This window comes from Scyliorhinus canicula, chromosome 16 (assembly GCF_902713615.1).
Source record: "Scyliorhinus canicula chromosome 16, sScyCan1.1, whole genome shotgun sequence".
Classification (NCBI taxonomy): domain Eukaryota; kingdom Metazoa; phylum Chordata; class Chondrichthyes; order Carcharhiniformes; family Scyliorhinidae; genus Scyliorhinus; species Scyliorhinus canicula.
In genome coordinates, this window is record NC_052161.1 from 69,748,733 (window position 1) to 69,764,869 (window position 16,137).

At 45.8% G+C, this 16,137-nt stretch overlaps 1 protein-coding gene across 1 annotated transcript in view; it reads right to left on the reverse strand.

Annotated features, from left to right (window-relative positions):
• The window catches only part of ccdc6b (coiled-coil domain containing 6b), a 95,568-nt gene that overhangs the window by 12,648 nt on the left and 66,783 nt on the right, over positions 1 to 16,137 (reverse strand). The window contains exon 6 of the mRNA XM_038774105.1: positions 11,668 to 11,824. Within this exon, the coding sequence (XP_038630033.1) occupies positions 11,668 to 11,824 (157 nt within the window). The remainder of the gene's footprint in view (positions 1 to 11,667; positions 11,825 to 16,137) is intronic.

The window sequence follows — 16,137 nt, forward strand, 5'->3', positions numbered from 1 at the left end:
CTTGGGACTACGATGTTGTGGCCATTATGGAGACATGGTTAGAATTAGGGAGCATAAGATGGGAACAGAAACTGTCAGGGAAAGGCACAAATGAAAAGTGGAGCTTGCTCAAGGAACAAATACTGCGTGTCCTTGATAGGTATGTCCCTGTCAGGCAGGGATGAAATGGCCGTTAGAGGGAACCATGGTTCACAAAAGAGGTTGAATGTCTTGTCAAGAAGAAAAAGGAAGCATATGTCAGGATGAGAAAACAAGGTTCAGTTGGGTCGCTTGAGGGTTACAAGGTAGCAAGGAATGAGCTAAAAAGAAAAGTGCTTAGGAGAGCTGGGAGGGGGCATGAAAAGTCCTTGGCGGGTCGGATCAAGGAAAACCCCACGGCTTTTTACTATTATGTGAGAAATAAAAGAATGACCAGGGTAAGATTAGGGCCGGTCAAGGACAGTAGTGGGAACTTGTGCATGGAGTCAGTAGAGATAGGAGAGGCGTTGAATGAATACTTTTCTTCAGTGTTCACCAAGGAGAGGGGCCATGTTTTTGAGGATGAGTGTGTGATACAGGCGGGTAGGTTGGAGGAGGTAGATGTTCTGAGGAAGGATGTATTAGCAATTTTTAAAAAAACCTTAGGGTCGACAAGTCCCCTGGGCCAGATGGGATACATCCAAGGATTCTTTGGGAGGCAAGGGATGAGATTGCAGAGTCTTTGGCTTTGATCTTTGGGTCCTCACTGTCCACGGCGATAGTGCCAGAGGACTGGAGAGTGGCAAATGTTGTTCCTCTGTTCAAGAAAGGGAATAGGAACGACCCTGGTAATTATAGGCCGGTTAGTCTTACTTCGGTGGTCGGTAAGTTAATGGAAAAGGCCCTGAAGGATAGGATTTGTGACCATTTAGAAAGATGCAGCTTAATCCGGGATAGTCAACACAGATTCGTGAAGCGTAAATCTTGCCTCACCAATTTGATTGAATTCTTTGAGGAGGTAACTAAGTGTGCAGATGAAGGTAGAACAGTTGATGTTGTATACATGGATTTTAGTAAGGCATTTGATAAGGTTCCCCATGGTCGGCTTATGAAGAAAGTAAGGAGGTGTGGGATAGAGGGAAATTTGGCCAATTGGATAAGTAACTGGCTATCACATAGAAGACAGAGGGTGGTGGTGGATGGAAAATTTTCAGACTGGAGACAAGTTACCAGCGGTGTACCACAGGGATCAGTGCTGGGTCCTCTGCTCTTTATGATTTTTATCAATGACTTGGAGGAGGGGGCTGATGGGTGGGTCAGTAAATTTGCTGATGACACCAAGATTGGTGGAGTAGTGGATGAGGTGGAGGGCTGTTGTAGGCTGCAAAGAGACATTAATAGGATGCAGAGCTGGGCCGGAAAACGGCAGATGGAGTTTAACCCTGATAAGTGCGAGGTGATTCATTTTGGTAGAAACAATTTGAAAGCGGATTACAGGGTCAACAGCAGGGTTCCGAGGAATGTGGAGGAACCGAGAGATCTTGGGGTTCATGTCCACAGATCTCTGAAGGTTGCCACTCAAGTGGATAGAGCCATGAAGAAGGCCGATAGTGTGTTAGCTTTTATTAACAGGGGGCTGGAGTTTAAGAGCCGTGGGGTTATGCTGCAACTGTACATGACCCTGGTGAGACCACATTTGGAGTATTGTGTGCAGTTCTGGTCACCTCACTATAGGAAGGATGTGGAAGCATTGGAAAGGGTGCAAAGGAGATTTACCAGGATGATGCCTGATTTGCAGGTTAGGTCCATAAGACCATAAGACATAGGAGCGGAAGTAAGGCCATTCGGCCCATCGAGTCCACTCCACCATTCAATCATGGTTGATTTCAACTCCATTTACCCGCTCTCTCTCCATAGCCCTTAATTCCTCGAGAAATCAAGAATTTATCAATTTCTGTCTTAAAGACACTCAACGTCCCGGCCTCCACCGCCCTCTGTGGCAATGAATTCCACAGACCTACCACTCTCTGGCTGAAGAAATTTCTCCTCATCTCTGTTCTAAAGTGACTCCCTTTTATTCTAAGGCTGTGCCCCCGCGTCCTAGTCTCCCCTGCTAATGGAAACAACTTCCATACGTCCATCCTATCCAAGCCATTCATTATCTTGTACGTTTCTATTAGATCTCCCCTCAACCTCCTAAACTCCAATGAATATAATCCCACGATCCTCAGACGTTCATCGTATGTTAGGCCTACCATTCCTGGGATCATCCGTGTGAATCTCCGCTGGACCCGCTCCAGTGCCAGTATGTCCTTCCTGAGGTGTGGGGCCCAAAATTGCTCACAGTATTCTAAATGGGGCCGAACTAGTGCTTTATAAAGCCTCAGAAGTACATCCCTGCTTTTATATTCCAAGCCTCTTGAGATAAATGACAACATTACATTTGCTTTCTTAATTACGGACTCAACCTGCAAGTTTACCTTTAGAGAATCCTGGACTAGGACTCCCAAGTCCCTTTGCACTTTAGCATTATGAATTTTGTCACTGTTTAGAAAATAGTCCATGCCTCTATTCTTTTTTCCAAAGTGCAAGACCTCGCACTTGCCCACGTTGAATTTCATCAGCCACTTCTTGGACCATTCTCCTAAACTGTCTAAATCTTTCTGCAGCCTCCCCACCTCCTTAATACTACCTGCCCCTCCACCTATCTTTGTATCATCGGCAAACTTGGCCAGAATGCCCCCAGTCCCGTCATCTAGATCGTTAATATATAAAGAGAACAGCTGTGGCCCCAACACTGAACCCTGAGGGACACCACTTGTCACCGGTTGCCATTCCGAAAAAGAACCTTTTATCCCAACTCTCTGCCTTCTGTCTGACAGCCAATCGTCAATCCATGTTAGTACCTTGCCTCGAATACCATGGGCCCTTATTTTACTCAGCAGTCTCCCGTGAGGCACCTTGTCAAAGGCCTTTTGGAAGTCAAGATAGATAACATCCATTGGCTCTCCTTGGTCTAACCTATTTGTTATCTCTTCAAAGAACTCTAACAGGTTTGTCAGGCACGACCTCCCCTTACTAAATCCATGCTGACTTGTCCTAATCCGACCCTGCACTTCCAAGAATTTAGAAATCTCATCCTTAACGATGGATTCTAGAATTTTGCCAACAACCGAGGTTAGGCTAATTGGCCTATAATTTTCCATCTTTTTTCTTGTTCCCTTCTTGAACAGGGGGGTTACAACAGCGATTTTCCAATCCTCTGGGACTTTCCTTGATTCCAGTGACTTTTGAAAGATCATAACTAACGCCTCCACTATTTCTTCAGCTATCTCCTTTAGAACTCTAGGATGTAGCCCATCTGGGCCCGGAGATTTATCAATTTTCAGACCTTTTAGTTTCTCTAGCACTTTCTCCTTTGTGATGGCAACCATATTCAACTCTGCCCCCTGACTTTCCTGAATTGTTGGGATATTACTCATGTCTTCTACTGTGAAGACTGACGCAAAGTACTTATTAAGTTCCTCAGCTATTTCCTTGTCTCCCATCACTAGATTACCAGCGTCATTTTGGAGCGGCCCAATGTCTACTTTTGCCTCCCGTTTGTTTTTAATGTATTTAAAGAAACTTTTACTATTATTCCTAATGTTACTGGCTAGCCTACCTTCATATTTGATCCTCTCCTTCCTTATTTCTCTCTTTGTTATCCTCTGTTTGTTTTTGTAGCCTTCCCAATCTTCTGACTTCCCACTACTCTTTGCCACATTATAGGCTCTCTCTTTTGCCTTGATGCATTCCCTAACTTCCTTTGTCAGCCATGGCTGCCTAATCCTCCCTCTGATAACCTTTCTTTTCTTTGGGATGAACCTCTGCACTGTGTCCTCAATTACTCCCAGAAACTCCTGCCATTGCTGTTCTACTGTCTTTCCCACTAGGCTCTGCTTCCAGTCGATTTTCGTCAGTTCCTCCCTCATGCGCCTGTAATTACCTTTATTTAACTGTAAAACCTTTACATCTGATTCTACCTTCCTTCTTTCAAATTGCAGACTGAATTCTACCATATTATGATCACTGCTTCCTAAGTGTTCCCTTACTTTAAGATCTTTTATCAATTCTTGCTCATTACATAACACTAAGTCCAGAATAGCCTGTTCCCTCGTGGGCTCCATCACAAGCTGTTCCAAAAAGCCATCCTGTAAACATTCAATGAATTCCCTTTCTTTGGGTCCACTGGCAACATTATTTACCCAGTCCACCTGCATATTGAAGTCCCCCATGATCACTGTGACCTTGCCTTTCTGACATGCCCTTTCTATTTCGTGGTGCATTTTGTGCCCCTGGTCCTGACCACTGTCAGGAGGCCTGTACATAACTCCCATTATGGTTTTTTTGCCTTTGTGGTTCCTCAACTCTACCCACACAGACTCCACATCGTCTGACCCTATTTAGTGCTATTGATTTAATTTCATTTCTAATTAACAAGGCAACCCCGCCCCCTCTACCCACCTCTCTGTCTTTTCGATAGGTTGTAAATCCCGTTGTGGGAGGAAACCGGAGCACCTGGAGGAAATCCACGCAGACATGAGGAGAACGTGCAGACTCCTCACAGACAGTGACGCAAATGTTTAATCAAAATTAAAACAAATTGAATATTTATTAAATAAAATAAAAAGGTCTTATGAGGAAAGGTTGAGGGAGCTAGGGTTTTTCTCTTTGGAGCAGAGGAGGATGAGAGGCGACTTAATAGAGGTTTATAAGATGTTGAGGGGGAGAGATAGAGTGGACGTTCAGAGACTATTTCCTCGGGTGGATGTAGCTGTTACAAGGGGGCATAACTTTCAGGTTAGAGTGTGGAATGGACTGCCTGCTGTGATAGTGGAGTCGGACACTTTAGGAATTTTCAAGCGGTTATTTGGATAGGCACATGGAGCACACCAAAATGACAGGGAGTGGGATAGCTTGATCTTGGTTTCGGACAATGCTCGGACAGGGCCGAAGGGCCTGTTTTAGGGGAGATTGATATAGGACAGATGTCCGAGAAAGGTTCTTTACTCAGAGAGTAGCAGGGGCGTGGAATGCCCAGCCTGCAACAGTAGTGGACTTGCCAACATTAAGGGCATTTAAATGTTCATTGGATAAAGATATGGATGATAATGAAATAGTGTGGATGGGCTTTAGATTGGTTTCATAGGTCAGCGCAACATCGAGGGCCGAAGGGTCTGCACTGCGCTGTAATGTTCTATGCTATTCTGTGCTGTACTGTTCTACGTTCTATGTTAGTGTGAAAACTAAAGACCAGTGGCAAAATTAAAACAAATTGAATATTTATTAAATAAAATAGGGATGGAGGGCCAGGTGATGTGTTGCAGCTGCAATATGTGAAAGATGGTGGACCCCACTGTAGTTCAAAACAACCACAGCTGTGGCAAATATTGGTTGCTCAAATAACTTTGGTTCAGAGTTAATGACCTGATGTCTGAGCTTCAGACATTATAATAATCTTTATTATTGTCACACGTATGCTGACATTAACACTGCAATGAAGTTACTGTAAAAATCCCCTAGTCACCACACTCCGGATCCTGCTCGGGTACACAGAGGGATAATCCAGAATGTCCAATTCACCTAAAAAGCATGTCTTTCGGGACTTGTGGGAGGAAACCCACGCAGACATGAGGAGAACGTGCAGACTCCTCACAGACAGTGACGCAAGCTGGGAATCGAACATGGGATCCTGGCGTTGTGAAGCAACAGTGCTAACCACTGTGCTGCCATGCCACACATTGCGACACATCAGGGAAGGGGAGTGTTACCTGAACTGTGTTTTATAGTCACATCCCTTAGATTAACTACCTTGAATTTGGTCAGTGATCAGGGACAGGAAGGCGTGACTATAAGGTGAGGCAGGTAGAGAGATCCAAGAGGTAGCACTGCAGGAGCCTCAGGCCCTGCCCTTGTCCAACAGGTTCAAGATTCTTACTCACCGTGTGGACAAGAGTGGGTTCTGTAGCGAGGATGAGCAAACTGATCACAGCACCGTGGTACAGGGAGCCATTCAAGTGGGGGGAGAAAAGAGAAATGTAGCTGTAGTCGGGGATAGTATAGAGAGAGGAATAGGTACTCTTCTCTGTAGCCAGGATCGAGAGTCCAGACGGCGGTGTTGCCTGCCCGGTACCAGGGTTCAGGGCATCTGCTCCAGGCTGCAGAGGAACTTGCAGTTGGAGGGGGAGGAGGCTGTTGTCATGGTTCCTGTAGGTACCAACGACATAGGTAGAATAAGGAAAGAGGTTCTGCATAGAGTTTGAGGAGCTAGTCACTAAATTAAATCACAGAACCTCCAAGTTTATAATCTCTGAATTATTACCTGATCCATGTACAAATTGGCATAGGGTACAAAAAATAAAAGATGAATATGTGGCTCAAAGACTGGTGTGGGAGAAGTGGGTTTTGGTTCTTGCGGCACTGGCATCAGTACTGGGGAAAGTGGGAACTGCCACGTTGGGAGGGCTACACCTGAACCGTGCTGGGACTAGTATTCTTGCAAACTGCATAATTAGGGAAACAGAGAGCACTTAAAACTAAATTGGGGGAAGGGGGTGGGTGGTTTCGGTAGATAGGATATGTAGGCTTCCAAAGCAAAAGGTTAGGATAGTATAGCATTACAAGGCCGCTATGTAGTCAACTATACCCAGAGTATGACAAGAAGAGACAGAGTATACTTAAATAAAAAAACAATGAATAGGATTTTAAAAAGGAAATAATGGTTACAAGGCAAAATTAATGGTCTTTTACTTAAATACACGTAGCATCTGACACAAAATAAATGAAGTGGAAATGCCGGCGTTGGACTGGGGTGAGCACAGTAAGAAGTCTTACAACACCAGGTTAAAGTCCAACATGTTTGTTTCAAACAATAGCTTTCAGAGCACTGCTCCTTCCTCAGCATTCACCTGAGGCAGGAGCAGTGCTCCGAAAGCTAATGTTTGAAACAAACATGTTGGACTTTAACCTGATGTTGTAAGACTTCTTGCTAAAATAAATGAAATAACAGCACAAATTGAGGTTAATGGGTATGATCATAGAGCCACGGGCGGCTGGGTAGCATAGTCATTAGCACTGTTGCGTCACAGCGCCAGGGTCCCAGGTTCGATTCCTGGTTTGGGTCACTGTCAAGTGTCTGCGTGGGTTTCCTCCGGGTGCTCCGGTTTCCCCCCACAAGTCCTGAAAGATGTGCTGTTAGGTAATTTGGACATTCTGAATTCTCCCTCTGTACCCGAACAGGCGCCGGAATATGGCGACTAGGGGCTTTTCACAGTAACTTCATTGCCGTATTAATGTAAACCTACTTGTGACAATAATAAAGATTATTATATTACAGAGACTTGGTTACAGGGAAATCAAAACTTGGAACTAAATATTCAGGGGAATGAGACTTTTCGTAAGGATAGGCAGGAAAGAAACGGTGGTGCGGTAACTTTGTTAGTACGATTGAGTATGTACAATCAGAAAAAATGATCTTGGGTCGATAGATTTAGAATCCATTTGGGTGGAGGTAAGAAATAAGGGGAAGGTGACACTGGTGGGAGTAGTCTAGAGGCCCCCAAACAGTAGATATACTGGAGGATGTAGAATAAATCAGGAGATAATAAAGGTATGTGAAAATGGCAGTACTTCAATCATGGGTGATTTTAACCTTCACATTGATTGGGTAACTCATTTTGGCAGAGGTAGCCATGAAGAAGAATTCAGAGTGTGTTTCTGGGACAGTTTCCTAGAACAATATGCTGTGGACCCAACCAGTTATCAGGCTCTTTTGGATTTGGTAATGTGCAATGAGACAGGTTTGGTAAACAGAGTATCAGATTCCCGAGGAAGCAGTGATCATTACATGGTAGAATTTAGCATTCAATTTGAGTGCAAGAAACTTGGGTCAGCAACAACAATGTTACACCTAAATAAGGGTAATTATGAAGGAATGACAGCAGAGATGGAAGGAGTGGACGGGAAAGGAGTTTAGCAGGAAAGACGGTCGATCAGCAATGGCAGACATTTCTGAAAATAGTTAATTACTTACAACAAAAATATATCCCAGTGAGGGAAAAGGATTCTAGGAAGGGATATATCAATTATGGTTAACAAGGAAGTGAAGGTTAGTATTAAACTGAAAGAAAAAACATAAAATGTGAGATTAATTGTAAGAGAGGATTAGCAAGTAATGTAACTGTCAGCAAACGCTTCTCTAAATATATAAAAAGGAGGAGAGGGGCCAAAGTGAACATAGACCCTTCGAGAAGAAGATTGAGGATAATGACGAAGAATCAGGAAATGGGAGAGGAGTTCAACATATACTTTGCAACAGTCTTCATGGTGAAGAACATGATTAACATTCCAAAAATAAATAATCCGGGGGGGGGGGGGGGGGAAGGAGAAGGAGGAGATAAATACAACAACAATCGCTTAGAAAAAGTTCCAGGAAAACTAATGAGGCTAAAGGTCGACACGTCCCCTGGATCTGACGGGTTGTATTCCAGAATATTAAAGGAAGCAGCTACAGAGATAGTGGTTGCACTGGTAGTAATCTTCCAAGAATCCTTAAATTCTGGAAATGTCCCAGAGGGTTGGAAAACTGTCATTGTAACACCTTTATTCAAAAAAGGAGACACAAAAAGCAAGTAACTATAGGCCAGTTAGCTTAACTTCTGTCATTGGAAAAATGTTAGAGTCCATTATAAAGTACAATAGCATAGCATTTAGAAATGCATAATATAATCAAGCAGAGTCAGCATGGTTTCATGAAGGGGAAGTCGTGCCTGATAAATTTATTAGAATTCTATGTGGTGGTAACAAGCAGGATAGATGAAGGGGAACCAGTAGATGCAAGACACTTGGATTTCCAAAAAACATTTGATAAGATACTACACAAAAGGCTACTTAGTAAGAGCCCATGATGTTGGGAACAGCATATTAACATGGAAAGAGGACTGGCTAACTGATAGAAGTCAGAGTTAGAATACGGGGCGTGGGGGGGGGCATTTTCAGGATGGCAACCTGTAACTAGTGGAGTGCCAGAGGGACCTGTTCGGGGGCCACACTTATTCAAAATATATATTAATGACTCGGATAAGGGAAGTGAATGCACTGTTGCCAGTTTGTGGAAGGCACAAAAATAGGTGGGAAGGCAAGTGGTGAGGTTGAGGCAAAGAGTCTATAGAGGGATATAGACAGGTTAGGTAAATGGGAAAAAACGTCGCTGAAGGAATATAATGTTGGAAAATGTGAAGTTATGCACTTTGGTAGCTAGAATAAAGGAGCTGAATGTTATTTAAATGGAGAAAGACTGCAGGAATCTGCAGCACAGAGGGATTTGTGGTTCCTTGTGCATAGAATTATTTCATAGAATTTACAGTGCAGAAGGAGGCCATTCGGCCCATCGAGTCTGCACCGGCTCCTGGAAAGAGCACCTCACCCAAGGTTAACGCCTCCACCCTATCCCCATAACCCAGTAACCTCACCCAACACTAAGGGCAATTTTGGACACTAAGGGCAATTTATCATGGCCAATCCACCTAACCTGCACATCTTTGGACTGTGGGAGGAAACCGGAGCACCCGGAGGAAACCCACGCACACACGGGAAGGATGTGCAGACTCCGCACAGACAGTGACCCAAGCCGGAATCGAACCTGGTGAGGAATTGAACAAATGAATGTGATATAAAATAGGATTATTAGTTAAAATAGTATAGATAATAGGGCCGGTCCGATGGTAGTGAGCTCACAGACAAAGGACAAAGGAATTTAGCAAAGCCTGGCTAGAAAGGGGGAGGGTAGCCTCGTGGAGAGAATGGTGAAAAGGATGCTGGGTAACAAGGGGCCCAGGATTGAGAAACGCAAAGTGAGCCAATCAGGATATATGGCCAGGTCAGGAGGTGTATAGAATGACCAATGGGAAGCTTATATGTGAATCTTAATGTGATTTTGAATATATCTGCAGAGACCCTTTTGTCCTTGGTCTCTCTTGCTCTGGGCTTCCAGAAGACGGCTGTGTGTGTGTTCTGAGGTCCTACGAGTAAGCCAGCCTTGCAAGTTGGTTATTATTAAATGATACTATACCTACAAATCCATCTCTCATTTTATTGAGCCAGACTACCGGGTGAAGAATTTAACTATTAACACTGGGACCCTGGAGCTGTGAAGCGATTGTGCTATCCACAATGCTACCGTGCATAAATTGCAAAAAGCCCGCATGTAAGCTCAGCCATTAAAGGAGGAAAGGAAAATGGAATATTTTGATTTGATTCATTATTGTCACATGTATTAGTATACAGTAAAAAGTATTGTTTCTTGCATGCTGTACAAACATTGCATACCGTACATAGGGAACAAAGGAACGACTGCAGAATATATTACAATTATAGCAAGGTGTAGAGAAAAGATCAACTTAATACGAGGTCGGCCCATTCAAAAGTCTGATGGCAGTAGGGAAGAAGCTGTTCTTGAGTCGATTGGTACGTGACCTCAAACTTCGGTATCTTTTCCTGACGGAAGAAGGTGGAAGAGAGTATGCCTGGGGTGCGGGGGGGTCCTTAACTATGCTGGCTGCCTTTTCGAGGCAGCGAGAATTGTAGACCGAGTCAATGGATGGGAGGCTGGTTTGAGTGATGGACTGGGCTACATTCACAACCTTTTGTAAATTCCTGTGGTCTTGGGCAGAGCAGGATCCATACCAAGCTGTGATACAACCAGAAAGAATGCTTTCTATGATGCATCTGTAGAAGTTGGTGAGAGTCGTAGGTGACATGCCAAATTTCCTTAGTCTTCTGAGAAAGTAGTCATTGGTGGGCTTTCTTAACTATAGTATGTTGGCCTTTATTTCAAAGGAAATAGAGTATAAAATAGGGACGCCCTGATAAAACAATACAAGGCACTAGTTAGACCATATCTGGAATACTGTGAACAGTTTTGGTCCCCTTTTCTAAGGAAAGATATACTGGCATCGAAGACAGCCCAGAGAAGGTGGAGTACATTTGGCCTGTATTAATTGGAGTTTAGAAGAATGAGAGGGGGCCATATTGGAACATAGGATTCTCAAGGGACTTGACAGGTTAAATGCTGAAAGGATGTTTCCTCTTATGGAAGAATAGAGGACCAGAGGGCATAATCTCAGAGTACGGCATACCCATTTTAGACAGAGATGAGGGGGAATTTCTTCTCTGAGGGTAGTGAATCTGTGGAATTCATTACTGCAGAGAGCAGTAGAGGCTTGGTCATTAAGTACGTTCAAAGCAGAGATGGACATATTTTTAATCAGTCAGGCAATTAGGGGTAATGGGGATAAGTGAGAAAGTGGAGTTGAGAATGATATCAGATCAGCCATGATTTCATTGAATGGAAGAGAGTCGATGGACTGAGTGACCTACTTCTGCTTCTACGTTTTATAATCTTATGGTTAATTTGACCATCACAGTAGAAGTGCTGCAGACAGGAAAGAAGTCACTTTCAATTATGGAGGAATTTGGGAACGGGGTCGGTAAATGTAACTAAAACTATCGCATTGAAGATAAACGTCAACATAGACTGATTGATCAAATGATCTAATTTTGTGTTGTAACTTGTGTTTAGTAATACAAAAAAACATTTAAATTGACCAATTTTTGTTCCACTACATGTTCAACTTTAGTAAAAAGGAAAGCAACTTCAACCACACAAACCGTTCATCGTCCATTTCTAAGCTAGACTCGCTTTCTGACAACTGTCTGCAAAGGGCTTCTCTCCTTTCCATTTCTCTTTGTAGTTTTCTCTGCAGCCTCAGATTCTCTTCCCTCATGTGACGCTCTTCCTCCAAATACTGGGCCATCTTCTCTGTGTCTGTAAATTTTAAAATAAGTGAACTATCAGCCAAGGGTTGCATAATTTTGCAACTGACGAAAACAAAATACGCAGGCACAAAATTTCTTGGATTTGTTAGGGTGGAAAGCAGGTGTGCAGGAAAGTGAGAGATTTTGAGGCCTCGAACACAATACAGAAACTAGGTGAAGAATATTCAAGAATGTCAACACAAATGTAATGAAAATAAACTGCAAAAAAAGCATCTAACAAGAAAATATAACATTCAAAGACTTCAATGCTTTTAACTGAAGCAGAACTGTGCAGAGGAATTAAAAAAAAAAAAATTATTCTCCTTTTTCACATTTTCTACCAAACTTACACCCAACAATAATCAGTGACGAATGTAATGTCAATCCCCATATCAATAACAACGATCCCATCCTCCCACCAAACCCCCAAATAGCAGCCCGCATGTCAACATAAACAAATGACAAAAGGGGATCAGGAATCACCCATAATAACTATTACCACCTACAGTCCCCCTCCCACGTAATCCAATTCTCAAAAGTGCATAATGAGTAACGCCATGAATTGTAGAACCCCTCCATCCTTCCCCTCAGTTCAAATTTGACCGTTTCAAGCGTCAGGAAATCCAGCAGGTCCCCCCGCAATGCCAGAGCACAGGGTGGGGAGGTTGATCTCCCCCCAAAAGGATCCGCCTTTGGGCAATCAACAAGGCGAAGGCTACACCATCTTCATCCGCGCGTTTCCAACCCCAGCTGGTCCGACACCCCGAATATGGCCTCGCGAGAACCCAGGTCCAGTTTCACATGCACCACTTTCGAGATTATCCGAAACACCTCCTTCCAGTAATCCCACAGCTTTGGACAGGACCAAGACATATGAACGTGGTTTGCGGGAACCCGCCCCCCGCCCCCCCCCCCCCCCCCCCGGACAATGTTCACACACACCTTCTACCCCCTCAGAACCGGCTCACCCTTGCAAGGTGTGCTCTATACACCACCTTCAGCTGTATCAGCCCCAACCTCGCATGCGAGGTGGAGGTTTTCACCCTCCGGAGCACTTTACACCAGAACCCTTCCTCCATAATTTCTACCAACTCTTCCGCCCACTTTGCCTTGATCCCTTCGGCACCTTCTCCCCCTCCAAAAAAAAAAAATAGCCCCGTAAACCGCCAATACTACCCCCTTCTCCAGTCCTCCTGTCGTCTGCACCTCCTCCAGCAATGTGGAAGCCGGCTCTACTGGGAAGCTCTGTATCTCCTTTCTGGCAAAGTCTCGAACCTGCATGTATCTAAGTATTTCCAGCTGCTCCAGCCCATACTTCGCTCCCAGCTCCTTCAATCTCGCACAACGACCCCCAAGAAACAAATCTTTCAGTGTCCTAATTCCTTTCTCCCCCCATCTCCGAAAATTTCCATCCCACGTCCCTGGCTCAAATCTATGGTTCCCCCGAATCAGCATTTCCCTTGACCCTGCCTCCAACCCGAAGTGCTATCGAAACTTTCTCCAAATTCTCAACAAAGCTATTACTACCGGACTCCCTGAGTATCTCCCCGGTGCCGTCGGGAGCGGCGCAGTCGCTGGCGCCTTCAATCCCGGCCCCCTATCAAACTCTTCTCCATTCTGACCCAATGGGAGCCAACCCCTCTGACCCAGGTCCATACCTGCTCCACATTCGCCACCCAGCAAGAACACATCAGTTTTGGAAGACCCAAACCCCCTCTCTGTAGTGCACCTTTTTAATTCTGGCCACCTTCCCTCTCCATATGAATGAAGTAATCATCCCTTCAATCTCTCTTAAAAAAAATGCCTTTGGCAGGAAAATCGTCAAGCATTGAAAAGTAAACAGGAATTGCAGGAGAACATTCATTTCAACCGCCAGTACCCAACCCGCCAGTGACAGATGGAGACCATCCCAACTTGCCAGATCAGCTTTCACCCTCACCACCAAACTATAAATCTTGTACCTACGGAGCCCCCCCCCCCCCCCCCCCCCCCCCCCAATCTTGAGCAACCTGCCTAGTTATCTAAAGTGAGCCCCTGCCTTACGGAATGGCAGCCTCCCCACCCCTGCCCTCACCCCGGCCGAGACACCACAAAATATTTGTCTAGATTAGTGGGCAGCACGGTAGCATTGTGGATAGCACAATTGCTTCACAGCTCCAGGGTCCCAGGTTCGATTCCCGGCTTGGGTCATGGTCTGTGCGGAGTCTACACATTCTCCCCGTGCGCGCGTGGGTTTCCTCCGGGTGCTCTGGTTTCCTCCCAGTCCAAAGATGTGCAGGTTAGGTGGATTGGCCATGCTAAATTGCCCATAGTGTCCAACATTGCCCTTAGTGTTGGATGGGGTTACTGGGTTATGGGGATAGAGTGGAGGTGTGGACCTCGGGTATGGTGCTCTTTCCAAGAGCCGGTGCAGACTCGATGGGCCGAATGGCCTCCTTCTGCACTGTAAATTCTATGAATCTATTTAATTTGTACCCTGTGAAAGACCCAAACACTGTGCAGAGGAACTTGAGCTTCTGCAATGCACATGCCACTTTACTGTTGCACAAAAGTTTGATGTAGCACTCGTTCGTGTTGTTTTAGTGAGGCAGAAAGTCTTTTGAAAGAGGAGAAGTGCGGCAAGATTCTCAGGTGTTCTCATAAACTACAATTGAATCCGCTATCAAGTTTTGTGATCTTTTATGAATAGATTACTGGTTAATGCAAATAATAAAAAAGCTTTTTAAGAGCACAGAAAGCAGCCATCCTGCCTCGGATAGTGTGAGCTCCACAACCGGATACTTCTATTCCGGCTCCGATCCCTAGATCTTTGTCAGTATCATATTCAATATATTTACCAGATCTTTGGCGCTGAGGGAGTCGGGGAGGTGGAGGGGCCTGGTGCGGGGAAGAATATAGGGTATCGCTGTATGCGGACGGCCTGCTGTTGTATGTGGCGGACCCAGAGGGGGGAATGCCGGGGGTAATGGAGCTGTTGGCTGAGTTTGGGAGCTTCTCGGGCTATAAGTTAAATCTAGGCAAGAGTGAGGTATTTGTAGTACACCCGGGTGATCAGGAGGGGGGAATTGGGAGGCTCCCGTTTAAGAGGGCAGTGAAGAGTTTCAGATACCTGGGGGTGCAGGTGGCCAGGAGTTGGGGGACTCTCCATAAGCTTAATTTTACCAGGCTTGTGGAGCAGATGGAGGAGGAATTCAAAAGGTGGGACATGGTGCTGCTATCGCTGGAGGGTAGAGTGCAGTCCGTCAAAATGACGGTTCTCCCGAGGTTCTTGATCCTTTTTCAGTGTTTGCCCATCTTTACCCCTAGGGCCTTTTTTAGAAGGGTGACTAGCAGCATCATGAGCTTTGTTTGGCCACATGGGACCCCGAGGGTGAAGAGGGTCTTCTTGGAGCGGGGTAGAGATGGTGGGGGGCTGGCGTTACCCAATCTCTCGGGGTATTATTGGGTGGCCAATGTGTCGATGGTGCGCAAGTGGCTGATGGAGGGGGAGGGGGCAGCATGGAAACGGATGGAGAGGGCGTCCTGTGGAGATACAAGCCTGGGGGCCCTGGTAACGGCGCCGTGGCCGCTCCCTCCTACGAGGTATACCACGAGTCCGGTGGTGGAGGCTACCCTCAAGATTTGGGGGCAGTGGAGGCGACATGGGGGGGGGGAGAAGAGTGGGAGGCTCGATGGAGGCTCCGTTAAGGGGGAACCATTGGTTCGTCCCGGGGAACATTGATGGGGGGTTCCAGGGTTGGCACAGAGCGGGCATCAGACAGCTGGGGGACCTGTTCATTGATGGGAGGTTTGCGAACCTGGGGGAGTTGGAGGAGAAATTTGGGCTCCCCCCCGGGAACATGTTCAGGTATCTGCAGGTAAAGGCGTTTGCTAGGCGGCAGGTGGAGGGATTCCCTTCGCTTCCCACGAGGGGGGTGAGTTACAGGGTGCTTTCGGGGGTCTGGGTCGGGGAGGGGAAGATATCTGATATCTACAAGGTAATGCAGGAAGTGGAGGAGGCATCAGTAGAGGAGCTGAAAGTTAAGTGGGAGGGGGAACTGGGGGAACAGATTGAAGATGGGACATGGGCTGATGCCCTGGAGAGGGTTAACTCTTCCTCCTCATGTGCGCGGCTTAGCCTCATCCAATTCAAGGTGCTGCACCGGGCCCACATGTCCGGGTCTAGGATGAGTAAGTTCTTTGGGGGCGAAGACAGGTGTGTCAGGTGTTCGGGGAGTCCAGCGAACCATGCCCATATGTTCTGGGCATGCCCGGCACTGGAGGAGTTCTGGAAGGGGGTGGCGAGGACGGTGTTGAGGGTGGTAGGATCCAGGGTCAAGCCAG